The 16,941-nt window shown below is 36.6% G+C and overlaps 1 protein-coding gene across 2 annotated transcripts in view; it reads left to right on the forward strand.

Moving 5' to 3' along the window:
* The window catches only part of ZMYM4 (zinc finger MYM-type containing 4), a 174,644-nt gene that overhangs the window by 137,701 nt on the left and 20,002 nt on the right, over positions 1–16,941 (forward strand). For both annotated transcript variants that reach the window (XM_060019103.1, XM_060019111.1), the window contains 7 exons: positions 361–479; positions 1,185–1,356; positions 4,323–4,376; positions 4,781–4,960; positions 5,618–5,712; positions 16,202–16,370; positions 16,552–16,647. In XM_060019103.1, the coding sequence (XP_059875086.1) occupies positions 361–479; positions 1,185–1,356; positions 4,323–4,376; positions 4,781–4,960; positions 5,618–5,712; positions 16,202–16,370; positions 16,552–16,647 (885 nt within the window). The remainder of the gene's footprint in view (positions 1–360; positions 480–1,184; positions 1,357–4,322; positions 4,377–4,780; positions 4,961–5,617; positions 5,713–16,201; positions 16,371–16,551; positions 16,648–16,941) is intronic.

The following is a 16,941-nucleotide window of genomic DNA, read 5'->3' on the forward strand; positions in this document are numbered from 1 at the left end:
CTCCTTTCTGTGAATTCCTAGTATCATAGATACTTCTTTTTTTTAAATTTAATTTTATGTATTTGGTTGCATCAGGTCTTAGTTGCAGCATGCTTGTGGGATCTAGTTTCCTGACCAGGGATTGAACCTGGGCCCCCTGCATTGGGAGCACAGAGTCTTATCCACTGTGCCACCAGGGAAGTCCCTCATAGATACTTCTTTTGAACTGTAAATGTCCACATGCTTTAAAAATTTTTTTTAAATTAAAATTACACTTCTTTTGAATTATAAGTCTTCATATACCTAAAAAATTTTTTTAAATTAAAATGTCGTTTCTAACCCTCTTTGTTTTTTTGTGGGTTTTTTTTTTTCTTCCATTAGAAGACACTCCAACTCAGCCCCAAGTTATTGTGGTGCCAGTTCCAGTACCAGTGTTCGTACCTATACCTCTTCATCTTTATACTCAGTATGCCCCAGTCCCATTTGGAATTCCAGTTCCAGTGAGTAATCATTTAGAGATTAAGCCTAATTTAGTATGCATTTTTCTCAATTAAGATTTGACAGCTCCATAAAAATACTTTTTACTTGTTGGTAAAATATACCTGACTCTGGTTGGCTATTAATCATACTGTTATATTACTTAAATATGGAATATATAAAGGACTGCTTCTATTTGTACCCTGCCTTGTCAGAGGAAGTTATGATTTAGCTTTTTAAAAACATTTTAAACACAAAAGACCACTAACATAGAAAAAGATCAGAAACAGTGTGTGAATGCTAGAATCCTAGATTGTAGCAAGAATGAAAAGAGGAATACTGTGATTTACAGGATTCTGACTTTTCGTTAAAGAAAAATGTATTCATTTTTTATTGGAAATATATATTTTCTCGGTATTGAATTCTTAAGAGAAACACTTGTGTGAAAATATTAAGCAAGAAATATAGTCAAAAACAAAACAAAAATTCATTACTTAATTATTCTTTTAGATGAATCAGAGACACATTAAGTATCCAGAAAAGCACTTACTGAATTTCTATTTAAATGGCTGCAGTCTTATAAAAACAAACTAGCAAGACTATCTTAACCATTAGCAATAGAAATATCTTGAATTTGTTTATTAATAATTTTTATATTTAAATGATCTCACAAATAATAGTTTTGATGGTCGACCAAGAAACTCTTCAGTCTATCCTTGGTCTTTCAGATGCCTGTCCCTATGCTTATTCCATCCTCAATGGATAATGAAGATAAAGTCACTGAGAGTATTGAAGACATTAAGGAAAAACTTCCCTCACATCCTTTTGAAGCTGATCTCCTTGAGATGGCAGAAATGATTGCAGAAGATGAAGAGAAGGAAAAGACTCTATCTCAGGGAGGTTGGTATAATTTTAAAGTAAAAAAAGAAAAACACACCTATAAATTTTTAGGTAGCTCATGTAATTTTAAGTATTAGGCAGTCAAGGAGTTTCTAAAAGCTTTACTTGTTTTTAAATATGAAGTCTATGGGCTTGTTAAACTTGTTGATAACTCTGGAGCTCTATCCTGTTTATGAAAGAAATCGATACGGTTTCTAGTTCTTAGTGATTCCAGAAAAATAACTTATAAATCCATGTTTCATGGTCATGTTCTAGTTTTATCACCTGCAGTCAAAGCCATGGTCTCCAGATAAAAATTACTGTTGTAAAATAATCAGCATGTTGGTAGAAGGTAAAAAGAATTTTAGGGTGGAAAACCATTTGGTTCAAAATAACCTATAGATAAATACCATTTTATGAGTGTAGAATAATGAACAGTAATTAACATTTATGTGCTTGCCGTACTCTAGGCATTGTCCTAAATGCACTGTGTGCGTCACCTCATTTAATTTTCACAACAACCCTATGAGTGAGGTACTGTTTACTTTAGATTCCTCTTTTGGAAAATAGGCTTGCCATGGTTATGAAATCAGGAAATAATGGAATCAGAAGTTGAATCCAGGTTTGTCTGACTCCAAAGAAAGGATTTTAACCAGAACTCAGTAGTATAAATTCCAGAAAGGTTTCCAGCCTTATTTAGCACTGCCTTGATTTTTGGATATAAGAAGAGATAAAGGAAATGGTGTTAAAGGGAGTTGAAATGTATAGGTGAATTTTTGCAATGGCGTATTTTTTTTATTTATTTAATTTATTTTATTTTTGGCTGCATTGGGTCTTCATTGCTGCACCGTGGGCTTTCTCTAGTTGCGGTGAGCAAGAGCTACTCTTCACTGTGGTGTGCGGGCTTCTCACTGCAGTGGCTTCTCTTGTTGCAGAGCACAGGCTCTAGGTGCACAGGCTTCAGTAGTTGTGGCTCGCGGGTTATAGAGCACAGGCTCAGTAGTTGTGGTGCATGGGTTAGTTGCTTTGCAGCATGTGCGATCTTCCCAGACCAGGGCTCGAACTCGTGTCCCCTGCATTGGCAGGCAGATTCTTAACCACTGTGCCACCAGGGAAGCCCACAGTGGCCTTTTCATATATCATTGATGAACCAAGAAATTACTCTTTCCTGACAATTTTTTTTTTCTGTGATGGTTTTTATAAAGCTAGCCACTGGGTTCTGATTTTGCGTAATACATTCTAGCTGGTTTTCTGAACACCACAGCATTTGAAAAAACTACTGTCAACTTTTCTGTTGTGTTGCCAGTACGTTTTTAAATCAGATATACTCTGAGAGATGGGTACAAAGCTTTTTGTTATTATCCCAAAGTTTCTGGTCTCATTTTGCTCTTTAGTGTATAATATCAATTCTGACCCATTTATATGTGGATTTTAAAGTCTTAGAATATTGCCCTTGGGCTTCCCTGGTGGCACAGCGGTTAAGAATCCGCCTGCCAATGCAGGGGACACGGGTTCGAGCCCTGGTCCATGAAAATCCCACATGCCGCAGAGCAACTAAACCCATGCACCACAACTACTGAGTCTGCGCTCTAGAACCTGCAAGCTACAACTACTGAAGCCTGCGCTCTGCAACAAGAGAAGCCACTGCAGTGAGAAGCCCGCACACCACAGTGAAGAGTAGCTCTTGCTCACCGCAACTAGAGAAAGCCCACGCACAGCAACGAAGACCCAACGCAGCCAAAAATAAATAAATAAATAAGTAAGTAAAGTAAGTAAGTAAGTAAATAAATAAATAAATAAATAAAAAGAGTACTGCACCTATGCTTGATCTTCTAATTTCTGATACTTATTTTGCAAGTTCCAGCAATTCCTGATGAGAAACCTCATTCTAAGTTGGCTTCTCCATTCATGTTAATAGTCAGCATTTATCAAATGTTTCCTCTATACAAATATTGTGACTTTGCCTTTGCCTACAGTTCAGTCAAACAGAAAAACTTTAGACTGAGCTTCAAGACAGATAGTTTTAATCATCATAGTGTAATTAAAATCAAATGGTTTAGAAATATAAAGGGGGGAGAAATTAATTCCAACTGAAAGGATCTGGCTCATTTATCTTTGATTTCAGGGAAAAGAGACAATTTTCCTTGGTTTTTTAAAAAATCTTTTTTTTAATACTTTAAATCTTTAAACACTTTACTTTTTTTCTTCTTCCTTTTTTTTTTTTCTTTTGTTTTTTCTTGGCCACATTGTGCAGCTTGTGGGATCTTAGTTCCCTGACCAAGTATTGAACCTGGACCCCAGCAGTGAAAGCTCTGGGTCCTAACCACTGGACAGCCAGAGAATTCCCTAAACTCTTTACTTTTAAAGTAGTTTATAGGGACTTCCCTGGCGGTCCAGTGGTTAAGACTCTGCGCTTCCACTGCAGAAGGCACTTGTTCGATTCCTGGTTGGGGAACCGAGATCCCACATGCTGCATGGTGTGGCCCAAAAACAAACAAACAAAAATTACAGTAGTTTATAATTGATAGAACTTTGTTCTGTTTAGTTCCATGTGCTGATTGCTCATGTATTTATATTCTAAGTTTGTCAGCTTTCCACTGCATGGTAAAGCATATTTTATTTAGGGAAGGAAAAAGGAATTTAAAACAGATTTGTCAACCTGTGAGTAAATCAATATTGTGTGTGTGTGTGTGTTGTGGTTAAAAAAAAAAAAAAAAAGAATTTCAGATAGCACAGAATCCAAAATAAAGGTCTCTCTTGCCATGACTTCTTTCATACCGCTTGCTATCTAGAAGTGTAACCACTGTTATCAATTGTAATTTAACTGTATTTATCACTAATGCCTGACTTTTATTAATGAACCATTCTTTTCTGCATATAAAGACTATTTACGTAGAACCTCCCTAGTGCAGTCATTTCATTTGAGATGCGATTTGTTTTTTGTATACATATAAATTGACTTATTATGTGCTTTTCTTTTTCTTTAGGATCCCAAACTTCTGAACAGGAGCTCTTTCTAGACACCAAGATATTTGAAAAAGGTTTGTAATTGTAAATGTATTTTGAATCTTAGAAATTTTATCCTCTGTTAGTGACACAAATCCGTAAAGTATTAGCATCCTTGGATTTAATATTTGCAATTTTAGCTGTTTGTAGGGGGCATCAGACATCTATGATTTTGTGCTAATTTGTAAAGAGACTAATAAAAGCTACCTCAGATATTGGTTTTAAGGATTAATTGAAATAATGCTCTGAAGTGTGTACCAAGAATATAAATCTAGTTCTGTGATATTGGTGAACAAGTTACTTCATTCTTGAGTGTACCTATGGAATTGTCCAGCAACCATACCTGACTTTTTGGTATTTAGGGTTTCAGAGAGGTTTCTGAGTATGTCAAGTATATTATCTCATTTTGAGGGCTTGTTTGTTTTTCTGTATATTTCAGACCAAGGAAGTACTTACAGTGGTGATCTTGAATCAGAGGCAGTATCTACTCCACATAGCTGGGAGGAAGAATTAAATCATTATGCCTTAAAGTCAAATACTGTGCAAGAGGCTGATTTAGAAGTGAAGCAAGTCTCAAAAGGGGAAACTGAACAGGATCTGGAAGCAGATTTTCCATCAGGTTTGTGCAGTGTAACCTGTCTGTTCAAAGTCCTTTATTAGAATATTCGTACAACTCTGAATTGGCATAATGAAGCAGTTATAATGTATGATAACTATCTAGGGCACAAATGGTCCCTGCCTTTGAAGGTATTAATTCATACCATATTGTTCTTTATAAGGGGTTAATTTGTTTTTGTTGTTGTTGTTTTTAAGTTTCCCACAGTAATCATATAGGGATTTTTCTTGATTGTTAATAAAGTTTGGGGTTTTTTTTTGCGGTACACGGGCCTCTCACTGTTGTGGCCTCTCCTGTTGCAGAGCACAGGCTCTGGACGCGCAGGCTCAGCGGCCATGGCTCACGGACCCAGCCGCTCCGTGGCATGTGGGATCTTCCCGGCCCGGGGCACGAACCCGTGTCCCCTGCATTGGCAGGCGGACTCTCAACCACTGCGCCAACAGGGAAGCCCCCCCCCTTTTTTTTTTTTGCGAGATAATAAAGTTTTTATACATGCTGTATCTCCTTGTTTTCTTATGTATATAAGTAAAGTCCATATTTTATCATAAACAAAGTAATGAATATAGTGATGATTACCTGATATTTCCTCCTTCACCCTAAGTGTTTATTTAAGTCTGTGAGTGATTTATCTCACATTGTGCTTTCTCTTGGATATCATAGAATCCTTTGACCCACTGAATAAAGGACAGGGAATCCAGGCACGTTCCCGAACAAGAAGACGACACAGAGATGGCTTCCCCCAGCCCAGACGAAGAGTAAGCAGTAACTTAATTTTTCTAGCATTTTCTTTTCTTTGTTGTTTTCCAACCTTGTATTTTTGTCCTTTTGTTTTTGTTTTTTTGAAGTCAAAAACCATATCTCTTATTTTATATTTCCTCAGGAGGGACTTTTTATTTTGTTTCTATAATCAAAGGATTTTTCTGTTAGTTTTTTATAATCGTTGTTACACACTTTCCTCTTTTTTTTTTTTGCGGTACACGGGCCTCTCACTGTTGTGGCCTCTCCCGTTGTGGATCACAGGCTCCAGATGCGCAGGCTCAGCGGCCATGGCTCACGGGCCCAGCCGCTCCGTGGCATGTGGGATCATCCCGGATCAGGGCACGAACCCATGTCCTCTGCATTGTCAGGCAGACTCTCAACCACTGTGCCACCAGGGAAGCCCTGCACACTTTTTTTTTTTTTTTTACTTGGGTTAGTTTTCATCTTATTGAGTTATGTTTTTTATTATGGATATAATTCTTTTATCAAATATGACTTTTCCTCCTATTTTGTGACTTCATTTTTATTTACTTAATAGTGAAAAACAACTTTTTCCCTATTTCCATGGTTCATTTATTTATTTTTTCCAGTTTTATTGAGATATAATTGACATAACAGGACTAAGTTTAAGGTGTAGAGCATAATGATTTGACTTACATACATCATGAAATGATTACCACAATAAGATCGTAAACATTCATCATCTCATATAGATAAAAAATTAAAGAAACAAAAAAATTTTTTTTTACTATGAGAACTCTTAGGATTTACTCTCTTCACAACTTGTATATATAGCACAGAGCAGTGTTCATTATATATATCCTGTCGCACATTATACCCCTAGTACTTACTTAAACTGGAAATTTACGCCTTTTGACTACCTTCATCCAGTCTCCCTCCCCCTACTCCCTGCTTCTGGTAGCCACAAATCTGATCTCTTTTTCTAAGAATTTGTTTGTTTGTTTTTGAAATATAATAGACCTACAATACTTTGTTAGTTCTTGGAGCACAACATACTGATTCAACATTTCTACATATTTCAAAATGTTCACTAGGATAAGTCTAGTTACAATATGTCAGCATACAAAGATATTACATAATTATAATTGTGTGATTGTATTCCCCACACTGTACATTTCATAACATAACCATGACTCATTTACTTTGTGACTGGAAGTTTGTACCTCTTAATCTCCCTCACCTATGTCTCTCATCTCCCCAACCTCCTCCCCTGTGAGAACCACTTGTTTATTCTCTGTATCTATAATTCTGTTTCTGTTTAATTATGTTTGTTCATTTGTTTTTTAGATTCCAGATATAAGTGAAATCATATAGTATTTGTCTTTCTCTGTCTGATTTGTTTCACTTACTGTAATACCCTCTAGGTCCATCCCTGCTGTCACAAATGGCAAGATTTCATTCTTGTTTGTGGTTGAGTAATAATTCCATTGTATGTAACTGTGTGTGTGTGTGTGTGTGTGTACCACATCTTCTTTATTCATTCATTTAGGACACTTAGGTTGTTTCCATATCTTGGCTGTTGTCAGTAATGCTGCAGTGGACTTAAGGGTGCATATATATCTTTTTGAATTAGTGTTTTTGTTTCTTTTGGGTAAAAAATACCCAGAAGTGGAATTGCTGGATCAAATGGTAGTTCTATGTTTAATTTTTGAGGAAGCGCCATACTGTTTTCCACAATGGCTGCACCAGTTTACATTCCCACCAACAGTGCATGAGTGTTCCCCCTTTTACACATCGTCGCCAACACTTGATATCTCTTGTCCCTTTCGTTGTAGTCATTCTGACAGGTGTGAGGTGATATTTCATTGTGGTTTTGTCTCGCATTTCCCTGATGATTAGTGATGTGGAGCATCTTTCCGTGTGTCTGTTGGCAATCTGTATGTCCCTTTTGGGAAAATGGCTCTTCAGATCCTCTGCCCATTTTTTAATTCCATTTTTTGTTTGTTTGTTTGTTTGTTGGATATTGAGTTATTTATACATTTTGGATATTAACCTCTTTCCATATATATAATTTGGAAATATCCTTTCCCATTCAGTAGGTTGCCTTTACATTTTGTTGAGGGTTTCCTTTGCTATGCAAAATCTTTTTAGTTTGATGTGGTCCCATTTGTTTATTTTTGCTTTGGTTGTCTTTACCTGAGGGAACAGACCCAAAAAATATTACTAAAACCGATGTCAAAGTTTCCTGCCTGTGTTTTCCTCTAGGACTTTCATGGTCTCAGGTCTTACATTTTCAGTTTAATTTTGTATATGGTATGAAAAAGTGGTCCAGTTTCATTCTTTTCCATGTAGCTGTCCACTTCTCCCCACACCATTTACTGAAGAGTCAGTCTTTTCTTCATTGTACAATATAGTCTTGCCGCTTTTGGCATAGATTAATTGACCATAAAAGCATAGGTTTATCTGGGCTGTCTATTCTGTTCCATTGATCTGTGTGTATGTTTTTGTGCCACTACCATACTGTTTTGATTACTGTAGTTTTTAGCATAGTTTGAAATCAGGGAGTATGATACCTCTAGCTTTGTTCTCCTTTCTCAAGATTGTTTTGGCTATTCTGGGTGTTTTATGTTTCCTAATGAATTTTAGAATTATTTGTTCTAGTTCTGTGAAAAATGCCATTGGTAGTTTGATTTTATTGCATTGAATCTGTAGTTTGCCTTGGGTAGTGTGGTTATTTTGACAATATTCTTCTAATTCACGAGAATGGTGTATTTTTCCATTTGTTTGTTTAATCTTCAGTTTCCTTCATCAGTGTCTTATAGTTTTCTGAGTTGAGTCTTACCTCCTTCGTTAGATTTATTCCTAGGTATTTTATTCTTTTTGATGCGATTATAAACAGGATTGTTTTAAAAATTTCTCTGACAGTTTGTTGGTAGTTTATAGAAATGCAACAGATTTTGTATATTTTGTATCATGCAACTTTACTGAATTCGTTGGTGAGTTCTCATAACTTTTTGGTGGTGTCTTTAGGATTTTCTATGTATAGTATGGTGTTATCTGCAAACAGTGACAGTTTTCTTCCTTTCCAATTTGGATTCCTTTTATTTCTTTTTCTTCTCTGATTGCTGTGGCTGGGACTTCCAATACCATGTTGAATAAAAGTGGCAGAATGGGCATCCTTGTCTTATTCCTGATCTTAGAGGAAATTGTTTCAGTTTTTCATCATTCAGTATGATGTTAGCTGTGGGTCTGTTATATTTGGCCTTTATTACATTGGGGTATGTTCCCGCTATAGCCATTTTGTGGAGAATTTTTATCATAAATGAATGTTGAATTTTGTCAAAGGCTTTTTTTGCTTCTGTTGAGATGATCATATGACTTTTATTCTTCAGTTTGTTAATGTGGTGTATCACATTGGTTTGCAAATACCAAATTGTTCTTTGCATCCCTGGAATAAATCCCACTTGCTCATGGTGTGTGATCCTTGTAATGTATTGTTGAATTTGGTATGCTGATATTTTGTTGAGGATTTTTGTATGTATGTTCATCAGTGATATTGGCCTGTAATTGTCTTCTTTTATGGTCATCTACTTTTGGTATCAGGGTGATACTGGCCTCGTAGAATGAATTCGTAAGTGTTGCTTCCTCTGCTATTTTTTGTAATAGTTTGAGAAGGATAGGTATTAACTCTTCTCTAAATGTTTGGTCAACTTCATCTGTGAAGCTGTCTTCTCTAAATGTTTGGTCAACTTCATCTGTGAAGCTGTCTGGTCCTAGACTTTTGTTTGTTGGGAGTTTTATGATTACTGATTCAATTTCATTACTAGTAATTGGTCTGTTCATATTTTCTATGTATTTCTGGGTCAGTCTTAGGAGGGTGTACATTTCTAAAATTTTTCCATTTCTTCCAGGTGATTCTTTTGGTGTATTATTGTTCATAGTAGTCTCTTAAGATCCTTTATATTTCTGTGTTGTTTGTTGTAACTTCTCTCTTCTCATTTTTTTTTAAAAATTTATTTGTACGTTTCTTTTTTCCTTGATGAGTCCGGCTGAAGGTTTATCCACTTTGCTTATCTTTTAAAAAGATCAGCTCTTGGTTTCATTGATCTTTTCTATTGCTTTTTAGTCTCTAGTTTATTTTTGCTCTGATCTTTATGATTTCTTTCCTTTACCAACTTTCGGTTTTCTTTTTCTTTTTCTAGTTCCCTTAGGGTATAAGGTTAGTTTGTTTATTTGAGATTTTTCTTGTTTCCTTAAGTAGGCTTGTCACTATAAACTTACCTCTTAGAACTGCTTTTGCTGTATCCCATAGATTTTGGATAATTGTGTGCATTTTCATTGGTCTCCAGGTATAATCTTGATTTCCTCTTTAATTTCTTTGGTGACCCATTGGTTGTTTAATAACATATTGTTTAGTCTTCTGTGCTGTGTGTTTTTTACAGTTCTTTTGTGTATTTGGTTTCTAGTCTCATAGCATTGTGGTTGGAAAAGATGCTTGATATGATTTTACTTTTCTCTTAAATTTACTGAGACTTGTTTTGTGGCCTAGCAAGTGATCTAGAGAATGTTCCATGTGAACTTGAAAAGAATGTGTGTTCTACTTTTGGGTGAAATATTACATATATATATATGTATATATATACACACAAACATATGTGTGTGTGTGTGTTTATTCTGTATATAGCTATTAAATCCATTTCTTGTAATGTGTCATTTATGGCCAGTGATTCCTTACTTATTTTCCTTATTTATCTCTGTCCATTGATGTAAGCGAGGTTTTAAAGTCCCCTACTCTTGTTGTGTAACTGTCCATTTCTCCCTTTATATCTGTCAATGTTTGCTTTATGTATTTAGGTGCACCTTTCCTATCCTCTCACATTCAGTCTTTGTGTGCCTTTAGATTTGATGTGAGTCTCTTTTAGGCAGCACTGTGGGTCTTGTTTTTGTATCCATTTAGCTACCCTATGTTTTTTTATTGGAGCATTTAGTCCATTTACATGTAAAGTAATTATTGATAGGTATGTACTTATTGTCATTTTGTTAATTGCTTTGTGGTTGTTTTTGTAGCTCTTTTTTGTTCCTCATTGTTTTGCTCTCATCCCCTGTGATTTGATGACTATCTTTAGTGTTATTTTGGGGTTCCTTTCTCTTTTTTGTGTGTGTATCTATTACTGATTTTTGGTTTGTTGTTACCATGAGGTTTATGTATACCAGTCTATTTATGTTTATACATGATTATTTTAAGTGCTGATCTCTTAATTTTGAATACATTTTACCAACCCTGAATTTTTACCCTCCCCACATTTAATGTTTCTGACATCATATTTTACGTTTTTTGGTTTGTGTATTCATTACTACTTATTATGGATATAGATAATTTTACTACTTTTGTCTTAATCTTTCTAGTAGATAGTACTGATCTACTATCTTTACTGTATGTTTGTCTTTACCAGTGAAATTTTTCCTTTTTTAATTTTCATTTTTCTAGTTGTTACTTTTTCTTTTCTGCTTAGAGAATTCCCTTTAACATTTCTTATAAAGCTGGTTTTGTTGTACTGAATTATTTTAGCTTTGCTTGTCTGTAAAAAACTCTTAATCTCTCTGTCAAATCTGAATGAAAGGCTTGCTGGGTATAGTATTCTTCGTTGTAGGTTTTTTCCCTTTCATCACTTTACATACATGGTGCCAGTCCCTTCTGGCCTGCAGAATTTCTGCTGAAAAGTCATCTGATAGCCTTATGGGATTTTCCTTTAACGTAACTAGTTGCTTTTCCTTTGATGCTTTTAAATTCTCTCTTTATCCTTAATGTTTGCTATTTTAATTATAATGTGTCTTTGAGTGGAAATCTTTGGATTGAGTCTGTTTGGGACTTTCTGTACTTCTGGGACTTGGATGTTTGGTTCCTTTCCCAGATTAGGGTCGTTTTCAGCTATTATGTCTTCAAATACATCCTCTGCTCCTTCCGTGCTCTCTTCTTCCAGGACCTCTACAATGCAAATGTTGGTACACTTAAAGTTGTCTCAGAGTTCTCTTGAACTGTCCTCACTTTTTAAAATTCTTTTTCTTTTTTCTCTTCAGTTTGAGTGATTTTGACTACAGTGTCTTCCAGTTTGCTGATCTGTTCCTCTGTATCAGCTAACCTACTGTTAATTCCTTTTATTTCAATTATTGTATTTTTTGGCTCTGCTTGCTTGTTCATTATATTTTCTAACTCTTTGTTAGAAACTTCTAACCTCTCACTGTGTTCATTCTTCTCCTGAGTGCTTTGAGCATCTTTACAGTCATTACCTTGCAGTCTTATTGGGTAGAATGCTTCCTTTGGAACATATTCCTCTGTTGCCTTATTTTGCCTAGTTCTTTGTTTTTACTTCTATGTATTTCATAGGTTGGTTCCGTTTACCAATCTTAGATAAGTGACCTTATGTAAGAGACATTCTACGGGGCTGAGCAGCAGACTCCCTTCTAGGCACCAGAGCTGTATGCTCTAGGGGTGCCCTGTATATGCACTGCATGGGCCCTTATGACAAGCTGACTACTGTGGGCGTGCTGGGACCAGAAAGTCCAAGACCGGTTGGTTGCCAGACCCTGCCTAATGCAGAGGCCTCCGACTCTGGTGTGGTTGGCTGCAGCCTGGGGCGTTCTGGTCCTGGTGCTGGCCCACTGGTGGGCAGGGCCACGTCATGAGGCAGCAGAGCCCTGAGGAGTTCCCAGGCTAATGCTGTCCTGCTGGTGGGTGGGACTGGGTGGAGGGTGGGTGTTCTCGGCCTGGTTTTGACCCACTGGGTTACAGGCTGGGTCCTGACACAGGTGGCTACAGGGCTGCGGTATACCCAGGGGCTAGTGTCTGCTCTCTAGTGGGCAGGGCCAGGGCTCATGGGATCCCAGGGCTGGTTCCAACCAGTGGTGGGTGAGGCTGTATCCTGGGACTAGTTCTGTTCCATTGGTGCACAGAGCTGGGTCCCAGGGTCTCTGGCTGGGGGGCCTGGTTCCTGAAGCTGGTATTGGCTTGTGGATGTATTGGTCTAGGTCCCACGGTATCCTGGGGCTAGTGTTGGTCCACTGGTGGGAAGAGCCTGCTCCTGAGGATCTCTGGCTGTGGGGCCCTGGTGATCCTAGAGTTGGTGTCAGCCTGCTGGTGGGCAAGGCCAGGGCCCAGGAGGTCCTGGGACTAGTGCCTATCCACTGGTGGGCAGAGCCTTGTTCAGGGTGGCTGAGGGCTCATGGGAGCCTAAGGCAGCAAACTTGCTGGTGTTTGGGGCTGTGTCCCCACCTGGCTAGCTTCTTGGCCTCAAGCGTCCCAGGATTGTTGGCAACTGGCTGGTGGGCAGGCTGGCACCAGTTCTCATTTAACTTAGTGGGAGGAGTCCAAAATGGTGCTTGCTAGCAGCAGTGTTCTCGTTGTAGAGTGAGCTCCCCAAAATGGCTTCCGCCAGCATCTGTGTCCCCAGGGTGAGTCCCAGTTTCCTCTTGACTCTCTGGGAGGCTCTCTGAAATCAAGTGGGTCTGACCCAGTCTCCTTTCAAATTACTGCTTTTGCCCTGGGTCTCAGATCATGTGAGATTTTGTGTGTACCCTTTGAGAGTGGGAGTCTCTTGTTTCCTGCAGCCCTCTGGCTCTCCTGAAAACAAGCCCCGCTGGCCTTCAAAACCAAGTGTTCTGGAGGTTTATCTTCCCAGTGCAGGAGCCCCAGACTGGGGAGCCCTATATGGGGCTCAGACCTCTCACTTCTTGGGGAGAACATCTCCAATTGTGATTATCTTCCCATTTGTGTGTCACCTAACCTGGTGGTGTGGGTCTTGATTATACCGTGTCTCTGCCCCTTTCTACCCATCTTGTAGTTCCTTCTTTATATCTTTAGCTGTAAAAGATCTTTTCTGCTAGTCTTCAGGTCATTTTTATGGAAAGTTGCTCTGTACATAGTAATAATTTTGGTGTGCCCATGGGAGGTGGGGAGCTCAGGGTCTTCCTATTCTGCCATCTTGGTCACCCACACTAGGACAGAACTTTTTACTTTTGAGAAGTCTACTTTATCAGTTTTTATTCTAATTTGTGCTTTTTATTATCCCATCTAAAAATCTTTGCTTAACTTAACTATGGTAATTAAGATTTTCTCTTACATTTTCTCCTAGTTTTATAATTTTCTTTTATGTTTTCTGTGATCCATTTTGAGATAATTTTTATGTATAAGTTAAGGCATCACATTTCATTTTTTTGTGTGTATGGATATACAGTTGTTCTAGTACCACTTTTGTAAACGCTGTCTTTTCCCCTTCAGTTACATTGGCACTTTTGTTAAAGTCAACTGACCATATATGTCTTGGTCTGTTTCTGAAACTATTCTGTTCCATTGATATACATGTCTATTTTTATACCAGTACCAACTGACTTGATTAATGTAGCTTTACAGTGAGTCTTGAAATAGGAGTGTAGGTCTTCCATCTTTGTTCATCTTTTTCAAAGGATTTATTTGAATTTCCATATACATTTTAGAATCAGCTTGTCAATTTCTACAAAAAAGTCTGCTGAAATTTTGATTGGGGCTGTTCTTAATCCATGGATCAATTTGCAGAGAATTGACATCCTAGCAACTTTGAGCCATCCAGTCCATAAAGATGGTATCTTTCACCTTTATTCAGATTATCTCCCAACAGTGTTTTGTATTTTTCATTTTACAAGTCTTATACTTTACCAAATTTATCTAATAAGTATTTTAATATATTTTTGATCCTGTTGTGAATAGCGTTATTTTTAAATTTCCTTTTCTAGTGTTCTTCATTGACATAGAAATAGAGATGGTTTTGAATATTGATTTTATATACGGTGATTTTGCTCAACTGAAATCCTTAGGATTTTCTACCTACACAATCATATTATCTGTAAATAAAGGCAGTTTCACTTTTTCCTTTACAATCTTAGTGCATTTTCTTTCTTTTTTTGATTTATTGCATTAACAAGGATCTTTAGTACAATGTTTAATATAAGTAATGAGTGCAGACCTTCATGCCTCTTCCCAATTTTAGGGAAGTGTTCAGCCTTACAATATTGAATATGATGTTACCTATATGTTTCTCATAGATGACCTCTATCAAGTTCAGGAAGTTCCTTTCTATTTCTAATTGCTCAGAGTGTTTTTGATTGTGTTTTGAACTTTGTCAGGTGATCTCTTGAGATGATCATCTGTTTTTTCTTTTCTGAGTCTTTTAAAGTGGTGAAATACATTAATTTTTTAAATTATAAACTAACCTTGCATTTATGGGATGAGCACTACTTTCTTTTGATGTTTTCATTCTTCTTTACGTTGCTGGATTCAGTTTGCTAATATTTGTTAAGGTTTTAAGTGTCTCAGTTTAAAAGAGCTATTGATCTGTTTTCTTGTGATGACTTTATCTGGCCTTGCTGTCAGGATAATAGTAATATAAGTGAGTTAGTGTTCCTCCTCTTCTATTTTCTGAAATACAGTTTATATAATTACTTAATTCTTGGGTAGACTTCAACAGTGAAGCCATCTGGGTCTGGATTTTTTTTTATGGGAAGGTTTTAAACTATGAATTGAATTTCTCTAGCTACTTAGGTTATCTATTTCTTCTAGAGCAAGCTTTGTTAGTTTGTGTCTTTCAAGAGATTTGTTCAGTTTATCTAAGCTGTCTAGTTTATTGTCATGATGACGTTCACAGTTTTATTATTCTTTTTATATGTGTGGGGTCAGGTGTTGATAATTTGTGTCTTTTTTCTTTTATCCCTGATCATTCTAGCTAGAGATTTATCATGTTTTTTTAACCTTCTAAAAGTACCAGCTCTTCATTTTATTGATTTTTCCTTTATCTTTTCTTTTTATTGATTTTTGCTCTATTTTTTATTATTTCCTTACTTTGGGTTTTACTGAAGTCTTTTTTCTAGTTTCTTAACACAGAGGCTAGATTATTGATTTTAGACTTCTTTCACTTCTCATAGAAGCATTTTAATACTGTAAATGCCCTTATAAGCACTGCTTTAGCACTATTACATAAAGTTTGATACGTTTTGTTTTCATTTTTACTTAAGTTCAAAATATTCTCTAATCGCATTTGTGGTTTCTTAACATGTGTTGTTTAATTTCTGAGTTTTCAGGATTTTTCTAACACTATTTCATTACTGATTTCTAGCTGAATTCCATTGTAGTTAGAGAATTTATTGAGGCTTCTTTTAGAGCCATCTATTCGTATGTTCCATTAAATAGACCTGAGTGGTAATAACTGCTATTCATACCTCATTGGGTGGGTCCAGCATCCGGAACATAGTAAATACCCAAATGTTAGTGATTATTAAAATATTACCTTCTACACTTCAATTTTCTCTTTTTTTCTTTTCTCATATGGATTGGATTAGATGACTAAGCTCTTTCTAGCTCTAAGAGCTCTGAATCTTTGGGATCTAATACTAAATTGCATTTTCTGTAAATTTATGCCCATTCTGTCTTTGAGAATCCCAATTCTTAAAGCTCTGAAACTAAATTTTATATTCTGTAAATTTTTGGAATTCTTACAGGGACGGAAGAAGTCTGTAGTGTCTGTGGAGCCCAGGAGTCTTATTCAAGGAGCCTTTCAAGGGTGCTCAGTGTCTGGGATGACACTGAAATACATGTATGGGGTAAATGCCTGGAAGAACTGGGTTCAGTGGAAAAATGCCAAGGAAGAGCAGGGGGATCTGAAAAGTGGTAAATACACGGCATGAATTTGTGTCTTGATTTAGGGGGTGGGAGGAATACAGATTAAGTCATAAATCTACTCAAAAGGGATAAATAGTAGGTCAGAAATCCCATAAAACTTTGATTTTGGCTTTACTTAATTTTTTTCCCCATCTTTATTTATTCTCATTAATTTTTCTTTCTTTGTCAGGAGTTGAACATGCCTCATCTAGCCCGTGTTCTGACCCTTTAGGAAGTGCTCAAGACCATGCACTCTCTCAAGAATCTTCAGAGCCAGGCTGTAGAGGTAAAATTTCTCTCCTTGTGATCTGAATTGCTTGTAATATCATTGTTGATTTTAAATTTGTAAATGGAATATTTAAAATTATTTAAAATTTGAAGTTTATGTTTAGAAAGAGAAATTAATATCCACTCCCAATTTTAAAGAGCTTGTTATAAAGTTAAGGTTGTATCTTCTGATCATGAGTTTCTTGTGCAAATATAAGGAATTCTGTTTCTTTTTCTAACACTATGCAAGTAACTCAAATCTGTCTTCTTGAGCCCTATATTTGTAGAATAATCAGTGTGGAACCCAGTGTAA

Source organism: Delphinus delphis, chromosome 1, assembly GCF_949987515.2.
Source record: "Delphinus delphis chromosome 1, mDelDel1.2, whole genome shotgun sequence".
NCBI classification, from domain to species: domain Eukaryota; kingdom Metazoa; phylum Chordata; class Mammalia; order Artiodactyla; family Delphinidae; genus Delphinus; species Delphinus delphis.